The 9,502-nt window shown below is 51.7% G+C and overlaps 2 protein-coding genes across 2 annotated transcripts; both read right to left on the bottom strand.

Annotated features, from left to right (window-relative positions):
• Positions 1–475: 475 nt before the first annotated feature.
• On the bottom strand, positions 476–1,720 carry LOC104828005 (Ig-like V-type domain-containing protein FAM187A). The gene has a single exon (XM_010561435.1). It carries the CDS (start codon positions 1,718–1,720, stop codon positions 476–478), a length of 1,245 nt encoding a protein of 414 aa, XP_010559737.1.
• Positions 1,721–3,962: 2,242 nt separating this feature from the next.
• Positions 3,963–8,934, bottom strand: CCDC103 (coiled-coil domain containing 103). The gene is made up of 3 exons (XM_010561321.1): positions 8,792–8,934; positions 6,005–6,137; positions 3,963–4,436 (listed from the first exon to the last, which is right to left on the bottom strand). Exons 1-3 carry the CDS (start codon positions 8,932–8,934, stop codon positions 3,963–3,965), a joined length of 750 nt encoding a protein of 249 aa, XP_010559623.1.
• Between the last annotated feature and the right edge of the window lie 568 nt (positions 8,935–9,502).

The raw sequence follows: 9,502 nt of genomic DNA, 5'->3' as shown, positions 1-9,502 counted from the left end.
GGCACTCGAAGTTCTCAGCAGTGAAAAAAAGTTAAAAAAAAAAGGGTAAGAAAAGCAAGAATTAATTGGATTAAAATAGTTTGGTGTATCTTTTTAGCAGCCTCTTAGAAAAACAGCTCAAATAAATCACTGATGGAGTTTGAGAACTCTGTAGAGCTTGGCCAGAAGATCTTGCAACAACTCCAAGCATTCTTTTAAGAATGACTATATTGAGCTTAAAACCCCACCGCAAGCCAGCGGCAGAGCCAGGAACAAATCGTGGCAGTGTGAAATCCCTGCCTGTCCCTACTAAGCCGTGCCAATGTGCAGCACGGGGAGTTTTCCACATCAGTCCTCACTGTCACGCTCTTGACCAAAAGGGAGGATGAGCAGGTGCTGGCAGCATTTTCATTTCTAATGATCAGGACATTAGAAATTTCTAACGGGAGGATGATCTGAGGTGTAAAAGTGACCCATCAGGGCTGTTGTGGAGATGCTATGTTCTGGCAGGGCACCTGAACACTCGCCAGCAGCAGCGGCACACGTGGATGACGATGAAGATGATGCTGATGAGGACATAGCTCATGCCGATGGTCTTGACAGCGTACAATGTCTCAGGATCGTCAAGTTTCCGCCGGCGCCGGTGCTGGTAGATCACGCTGAGCCGGAAGCCGGCCACCATCTCACCCTCCCGCCAGCAGAAGTAGGTACCTCGATCACTGACTCGGACCCGCTGGATGTGCAGGTGGTTTCCGTGGTCAATGAAGACCCGCATGCTCTTGTTGACACCGACAAGGTAGCGGGAGCGGTAGAGCCGGATGGAGTCCTTGTCCCAGGCCACAGCATGCTCAGGCCGGGCTCCTGGGCACGCAATGATCAGGCCACTTCCAGTGGGCTGCTGGTGAAACTGCGTGGGGACGCGGGGCAGCCAGGGCTTCTCACCCAGCTTGGAAATGACATTGGAGATGGCCTGCACACCTTCCTCGGGGACCTCCTCTTTCAGGCAAGGGGTCAGGCAGCTTCGGATGGCCACCTCAGGTCTCCGGAGGCGGCCAGGGCGCTGGATATTTGCAGGGACAGCTCTTGAGCCACAGGACGTGACGTTGGGCACAGCGGTGCGGTATCGGGGATGCAGCTGGGTGCTCTGTATGTAGCAGAGCCCGATCCGCCGCTGCTCGCCTCTCACCCCACAGCGGTCGCATCTGGTCCAGTCCCAGAAGGTGGTGAAGAGGCTGAAAAGCTTCCTTGTGTAGTCATCCTGGACGTGCTGGCCTCTGTCCACAAAAGCTACCGTGATGTGCTTGGTGGGCTGCACGTCCACATCGTAGCCATAAAAGAAGTCCCCTTTCTTAGTGCCACACAGGTAGTGTCCCGAGTCCGTCACCTGGGCTCGGAAGACAATGAGACTGAACATCCGGATACTGAAACGCTTCAGCACATCACTGCCCGTGTGGATATGGCCCGAGTCGACAACCACGGTGCCAGCAAAGTCCGTCAAGACTGTGGTTTCATGGCTGCCCATATTCTTCTGGAAGTACCAGATGACAGAAGAGACCTCTTCGGGCTTGCAGTTGCAAGGGAGTTCGAAGGTCATGTCAGCCAAATAAGCAGCATTGTCAAACATCAGGAAAGCAGGACAAGCCATTCTCTTGAACACATCTCCTTTCTCTTCAATCGCAAAAGCATGGAGAACACCTACCAGGCAGAGGAGAATGGCGGCTCCCAGCAGCCTCATCTCCATCACACCGGGCGGTCTCTGCAGTCAGCAGAACTCAGCCACTGCGTCCTCAGCGGGGACAGCAGGAACCCGCACATGGGGTTAGCAGTGCCAGCGCCGGGCAGCGACGATGCACACTCAAGCCTGCTTGCCAAAGGTGGGGTTTGCAAATGACCCCCCGCCTGCAGTGCACGTGCTGACAGCAGGGATCAAACAGCGGCTGAAATATCCCATCCCAGCTGCTGGGAAGTGCTCTGTCCCCGCTCCGAGGGCAGGCTGTTCCCTGGGACACAGACTCTAGAACCTTTCCTCTCACCCAGCTGCTCTAGAGTGTTGTTGTCCGTGCCCCAGACAACAAGTGGGCAGGTCATTTGTGCAGCACAGCTGCAGAGGAAAGATGATGGGAAGCGTGGTGGGAACAAGGGAACTGCTGCCATCTTCTTGAAAGACTCATGTGCAGTAAATGTTAATTATTGCTCTGACCCCTGTAAGCACAACGAACCCAGAGAAGACTCTCCTCCGACGGCAGCTGACCTCCATAGCCCAGAAGAAGAGGTTTCAAACATAGTATTTATACTTCTACATCCTCCCTGTTGGCTTTCCAAGGGTTTGTGTGCTGAAGTCCTTCCACACAGGTAATGTTTGAGATGCCCCCTCTCTGAGTGATCAAGGGAGGCTTTTTGTTCACATCACCCTTGCCTGGGCTGATGCTGCAACCAACCCTGGAGGCCTTAAATGCATCTCTCCTACAGTGAAGGTGAGCCATTTGCTCCCCACTGACTCTGGCTGGACCTTCAGCTCAGCTATTGGCACTACTTGAGCAGACGCTCAGGTCAGACCATGAACCAACTGATTGAGAAACTGATCCTAGCTGGTCTAACAGCCCATCCTCCCATAAATATTCACACAACCTCTCCCATACTTCATTTCTCCTTAGTCTTCTCACCAAACCATGAGGATTTTGCCTTTCCCCAACTGATGGGGATACAGCAGGCTGCTCCCATCCTTGACTTAGGATGTGAATGCAAGCCCTGAGCCTTGAGACTGCTGAAAGCACTATGCCTGTTCCCACCAGTGCTGTAACTGTCATGCCGGGGCTGTTCCTGCATCAACATCCTCCATCCTGACCTTGGGTAGCTCCAGGATCTTCTTGTTTTGTTTAAGACTTCAGTTCTCAGCTTTCTGCTAATCCTCAGGTTTGCAAGTGTTATGTGAAGGCAAAAGGAATGGCATTCACAACAGATTGCAGGGACACACATGTCCCCAGAATAGATGCCACAAAACCCAACATTCAAGTGCCAGGCCTCAGAGATTAATCTGAAGCCTGCAATTAGGTGCCTAGTGGTTTCTACAGAGAATGTGGGAGAGGGATGGTTATAGTCTGCCAGTGTGATTCTACCTTTTGCTCTGCTAGATGGGTTTTGGAATAAAATGGACCTGACAGTTGTTTCCGAGCTGATTTCAAGGCAGTCTGAGCAATGTACACCAGGCTGCTCAGCATGCTTGGGAGAAGCTTGAGGATCCTCCCAGACCAGAACAAGAGAGCTTGGTGGATAGGTGCAGAGCTGTGCCATATGAGGGCCTCTCTGCTCTGCAGCCAAAACAGAAGTGCGACTCAATTTAGACATGGTATTAGGCAGCTCTGGAGAGTCTCTTTGTTGGACTGATGCCTGTCAGTTCCTTCTAAATTTCAGTTTATGTGGAATTTCAGCAAACCAGATAGTGTCCGAGATCATAGGACCATGAGGTGACAGGATCTCTGAGGTTTACCCCATGCCCTGCTGTTTGAGGTAAAATAATAATAAAATAGCTGGTTCGATCAGTCCCAGATATATCACCTTGCACAGCATTTCCACCTTTCTCAGCCCATTCTACCTTCAGTGGCTGCATGGTTAAACATCGAGTGTCATTGATTACATTTCTTAAATCCCCTGAGTGACAACAGATAGAGATGAAAAAGGGAAGGGACCATTTAGTTTTGGTTTCTCCTTCAAAAATACCAGTTTTTTCTTTCTCTCAGTTGTTCTCCTCGTCTAAAAGATTCTCACAGAGCCATTCTGTGAGGACACCCTGCCCCAGAGATCACAACACAGTACTCTTGGTAACTAAATTTTATTTGTGCGAAACTATTGCTCTGGGTGGCTCCCAGTACAGAGAAAAATGTACAGCAATGCTCCATAAGTATCCAATTATCCATCTTGCACAAAGTCAAGCTTTGAGCCTCTTTTGCACTTTGTTTCTGCATGACCCTGGTGCTTCTGCTCCTTCAGTTGACCTGGTAACATTCCATCAGCTCCATCACTATCCTTTCCTTCTCGGCTTCCTTTTGCAAGCTGGTGTCCCTGAGGTGGGCTTCCCTCCTTGCTTCACAACCAGCTGGGCTGCTGGGACGGCCAGCAGTCCAATAATCCCTGCTCATGCTCTGCAGCTTCCTAAACAAATCCCTGCTGCTCTCCTTCTCTGACTCACTCAGAAGATCCACGTTTAACCCAAAGCGCTTGGTGCCCGAAAGGCTCTGTAAGATCTGAAGGATGGCATCTCTGTCTTCATGACAGACATTCTCTGCCAGCACCGTAAGGAATTCACCCAGGAGGCCAAAGCCTAAGTCAGTCTGAAAGATTCTGCCCAAGGCCTTCCCTCCGAGTTTAAGTAAAAATTGGTATTTTTCTTTTCCACTTTTTAAGCATCTGCACCAATCTCTGTAAAATTCAGCAGAGGTTCCAGGCAGTTGATCCAGTTCCTGAAGGAAAAAATAGTTGCCCAGTTCCTTTTGTTTTATTCCCACTTGAAGATTTTTACCCCCACCCCCCCCGCCCCATCAACCTGTAGATGGCTGAGATGTTTTTAATACAGGCTTTGATAGCACAAAGAGCTGCATAAAGCTTGTGAGGTGGCAAAACATAAAGAAATACCGGGTTCCTCAAGCCCCATAGAAACTAGAGAACTTCACAGGAAAATAATGGAGGTATGGATGAGACATGAAACACAGCGTGGATGAACACAGACCAGGAGTGGAGTAACCCCAACCCTAACCAGAACCAGGCACGCTGCCCAGTCTGGATCCACCATCACTGCTCAGGAAGGGATCTCCGGGAAATCAGGGTAGTTCAGTGAAAAACTCTGCTCCATCTCAGGCACTGTGAGGCAAATCAAAGGAGTGAGGAAATAAAAGATATGAGATGTAAAACCCAGAAAATATGCAGATGGCCCTAACACACTGTCTCGTAACATACTGCATTCGTATGGGTCTGTGGCAGAGCTTGCACTAAAAGAGAGCCAAGCTCAATGTGGCATCTCCAGATAAAAGGAAATCCTGTTTTATACAATATGTAATTGAACTGCTGAACTCATCATCGCTGACTTAACTGGCGCACAGACTGAAGGAGGATTAAAATGTTTAGGCTTTTATACAGATAGTGAGAACAAGGCACAGCATCATCAGGCTGTGTCTAAACACAAAATGGAGAAGCCCTGGAGATCAGAGCCCAAGCGCTAACAGGATTAGGAACAGAATTTGCTCTGGGGAGATCATTGCTCAGTCCAAGAAAACACAAAGCTGCCTAGAAGAGCTGCAAAAAGATCTCATAATAAGCAGGCAAATGAAATTCAGTGTCAAAAAAATCCATGAGAAACATCCCCAGCTACAAGTCCAGTGATTAGGACTCTCCAGCATGGGCAGAGTCCACTCAAGGGGGGCAGGACAGATGTCACTTAAATCACAAATGACCTGCCTAGAAAATGTTTAGTCACTGTATCCCACAAGCGAAGAACTAAGGAGCATCCAGAGAACTCATCGGGCAGCAGGTTTAAAACAAAGTAGCACTTTTCCATACCATGCATAATTAAACCCCGGGGTGAAAAAGAACTGGCTATGTTCACAGAAGATCTGCGGTCTGTGCCTATTAAACGTGGTGATCCAGATGCACAACCCTGGCTCTCAGTCTCTAAACTGCAGCCAGCTGGAAGAGTGCAGTCAAGGGAGGGCACTCTTCCCCAAGAATCTGTTACTGGCCACCATCAGAGGCAGGGTATTGGGAGCTCTGGTCTGATGCTGTGCAGCTGGTCTTAGATTCCCACAGGGGTGAAGCAGACTCTTCTTGAGGCAGCTGGTGCAAGCCCTTATCAGATGCAAAGTAGGGGCCAAGACTGAACCCTGTAGTTATCTAAACACCAAAGTTCCTGGGGACTTTGAGGGCTTAATCACATGTAGAGATATTTCTGAAGAACTCTCACATTTTAAAATAATACACAAATTATTCTGGAGTAATTTTTACATGTGGACAAAGTCCTGGAAAGCATCTCCCTCACCTGGGGTACTTCCACGTCGCTGGCTTGTGTGGCCTTGGTCTGGGCTGCACAGGGATTCCACAGCACGTTCCTCCTCTTACCCATCTTGTCCTTTTTCTCTAGGGGCTTCAGGTGTGATGCCAACACAATGTTCCTGCAGGCAACAAGAAGGGGATGGGATACTTAGCAAGATCAAGTACTCTGAGGCTTCAAGCTTCTTCTCTGAGGCAATTTCTGAGTTTGGGCCGCCTGTATCATCCAGAGGGATCTTGACAGGCTGGAGGAGTGGGACCATGTGAACCTCATGAACTTTGACAAGGCAAAGTGCAAGGTCCTGCACGTGGGTTGGGGCAATCCCCAATATCAGCACAGACTTGGGGATGGAAGGATTGAGAGCAGCTCTGTGGAGAAGGGCTTGGGGATACTGGCTGTTGAAAAATTGGCCATGAGGCAGCAATGGGCGCTTGCAGCTCAGAAAGCCAATAGTATCCTGGGCTGCATCAAAAGCAGCGTGGCCAGCAGGTCGAGGGAGGTGATTCTGCCCCTCTGCTCTACTCTGGTGAGACTCCCCCCCAGAGCACTGCATCCAGCTCTGGGGTCCTCAGCACAGGAAAGACATGGACCTGTTGAAACGGGTCCAGAGGAAGCACAGAAATGGTCCAAGGGCTGGAACAGCTCTGCTATGGGGAGAGGCTGAGAGAGTTGGGGTTGTTCATCCTGGAGAAGAGAAGGCTCCAGGAAGACCTTACTGCATCTCTTCAGTACTTAAAGGGGGCTTAAAAGAAAGACAGAGAAAGACTTTCTACCAGGGCCTGTAGTGACAGCACAAGGGGCAATGGTTTTTGACTGACAGAGGGAAGGTTTAGATGGGACATAAGGAAGAAATGTTTTACAATGAGGGTGGTGGGACACTGGAAGAGGTTGTCCAGAGAAGCTGTGGATGCCCCATCCCTGGAAGTGTCCCAGGCCAGGTTGGATGGGGCTTTGAGCAACCTGGTCTAGTGGCAGATGGCCCTGCCCATGGCAGGGGTTGGACTGGATGATCTTTAAAGGTCTTTCCCAACCCAAATCATTCTGTCATTCTGTGATTCTATCAAACAAGACTGGGGTTCAAATGAGATCATAAAGCATCAGAGATGGGTCAGAGGAAAACAGAAGATATTGCACAGGGCACTTGACAGGCACATCCTCCTCACACACCCAGTGTTAATTCAATTGTTAGGACCAATGAAGCAGGAATTTCCCCATAGGCTGCAGCACCATGGTTCCTCCCCAGCATGGGGAATTGTGCACTCCCCAGGAGCTGGGCATTTCCACCCAACAGTTGTTCCAGAGCCAAAGCCTGAGGAACTGGTAGGACATTTCTTCCTCCTGCATTTTTCTTACACTATGCTGAAGTTTCTGTGGCTTTGGGACTTCCAGAGGAAAGACCCTAAATTCTGACAGCACCTAGGGACTGTTCTGTAGCTTGCAGCACGCTGGGAAGGTTTGTTTTTGTAGATTCATTTGAATTCAGCATCTTATTACACTGACATCTGTAACTAACTACAGCAGCCTGGACTCGGTGGCTCACATGGTTCCTCTCATCCCATGGGATGAATCCCTGTAGTTAATCCTCCCAATAATGGGCAGGAGATCTTTGAAGGGGTCCAGCTCTCTGCTCCTATGCTAGTGTGGACTATAGGACTGAAGACACTGCACCCACAGAGAGAAGCTGCTTCATTACCTCCCTCAGATTACTTCTACCATTACCAATACACTGATAAAACAGCTTAAAATCATTCAGGAATCCTTTTATAGGGACTGGCGAGAAGGTTGGGGGAGAAAATGCCATTTTAAAGTGTTTTCCTGCCTTTCAAGGATCAGACGACGTGACCAAATGCAGGTGGAGATGAAGCCATGAATGAAATTTGATCTAGTCCCATGTAAGTCTACCAAGGGGTGGTCGAAGTCCTGGATCCACCTACAGATCTGTCGTGGATGTCAAGGGACAGGGACTTCCCCAGATGGATCTATAGGTGGATCCAGGACTTTGGTGGGCGTTGGGAGTGCCCTGCGCTACCTCTGTGGAACATCCCTGCCATCCCCAGGCCACAAACCTTCTCCCAAACCACCTTGGACAAAGCAGTGATGGGTTTTGGAGCACAAACATGCTGGGCAGGGTGCACGGGGACACACGTCACCCTCTTCTTCTGCACCAGCACCACGGCATGGGGCATGTGGGGAGGAAAGGGAGGGCAGGGCAGACTGACAGGGCTTGGAGGGTGGGTGTTGTGCCTGGGAATGGGGAGAGAGGACAGCATGCCGGAAAGGGGATAGCATGCCATCCCACAGCTTGGCCACCATGAGGACCTGCCCCGGAGCTGGCTGTTCTGGGTAGCAACAGCTGAGACCTTAGCCCACACACGTCAACCTGATGATTTTTTGGGGGCACATCTTAAACAAGGATGAGTTTCTGTCCCACCAGGGCTCCGTGCCACGGGGCCTTCGTCTTTTTGGGAATCCCAAAGCTGGGTTTGCTGCCCTGTCAAGCCATGCTCATGGTCGCCTGGAGCAGAAAGCACAGATAATCAGCTCAATCCTCTCTCAGAGCAAGGTTTGAGCTCAAAACTTGCTGGGTGACCTTGTCTCTTAAGAGGTCCCAGAATTGGAGCTCCAAAAGAACGAGCTCCAAAACTCACCCATGAGGTTGGGTCAGCCCTGTGGCAGGAGCACCCGGCACTGAGCAAAGCTTTGGTGTTGACGAAGGCCTTTGGGGTAGGGAAGCACCTGAATCCGCCCCCCTGCCCCAGGCGTCCCCCGACAGACCTGAACTCCTCGTAGGAGGCGACGCGCTGGCGCATGGCCCGCAGCTTGGCATCGTTCTCCCTCTCCCGCCTCTCATCGGCTGCCACCGCCTCCTGCAGCTCCCGCTCCAGCACCCTGGGGTCGAGGGCTCCATCCGCCTCCATCCTGGCCCTGCCACCGACCGGGACCGCAGGCAGGTGGGGTGCAGGGACCCCCAGCAGGGATCTGGCAGAGACCTGAGACCTGTGGGGACAGGGGGTAACGCGGGAGACGGGGCCACCCCTGGGTGCACGGGGATCCCACTCCTGTCATGACAGCCCTGCCGGGGCTGGCCCTGGGCACCCTGCTCCTGTCGTGACAGCCCTGCCTGGGCTGGACTCAGAGACCCCACTCCTGTCACAAGTCCTGCCAGGACTGGTCCCCGAGACCCCGCTCCTGTCCTGACAACCCCACTCTTATCGTGATAGTGCTGCCAGGGCTGGCCCGGGGGACTCCACTCCTATTGTGACAGCTCTGCCAGGCCACGGACATGGATGGCAACTGGGAACCTCACTCCTATCGCGACAGCCCCGCCGAGCCCCGACACACCTTTGGCCCCGGTCTCTATCGAGACAGCCCCGGCGGGCCACGCGCACCGCTGGCCCCTGGGGCCCCTCCTTCAGTCGCGACAGCCCCGGCGGGCCACGCGCACCACCGGCCCCTGGGACCCCTCCCTCTATCGCGACAGCCCCG

This window comes from Haliaeetus leucocephalus, unplaced genomic scaffold (assembly GCF_000737465.1).
Source record: "Haliaeetus leucocephalus isolate CR32 unplaced genomic scaffold, Haliaeetus_leucocephalus-4.0 Scaffold144, whole genome shotgun sequence".
NCBI classification, from domain to species: domain Eukaryota; kingdom Metazoa; phylum Chordata; class Aves; order Accipitriformes; family Accipitridae; genus Haliaeetus; species Haliaeetus leucocephalus.
The sequence above is the reverse complement of the archived record's forward strand: the minus strand, read 5'-3'. Positions and strand labels throughout refer to the sequence as shown.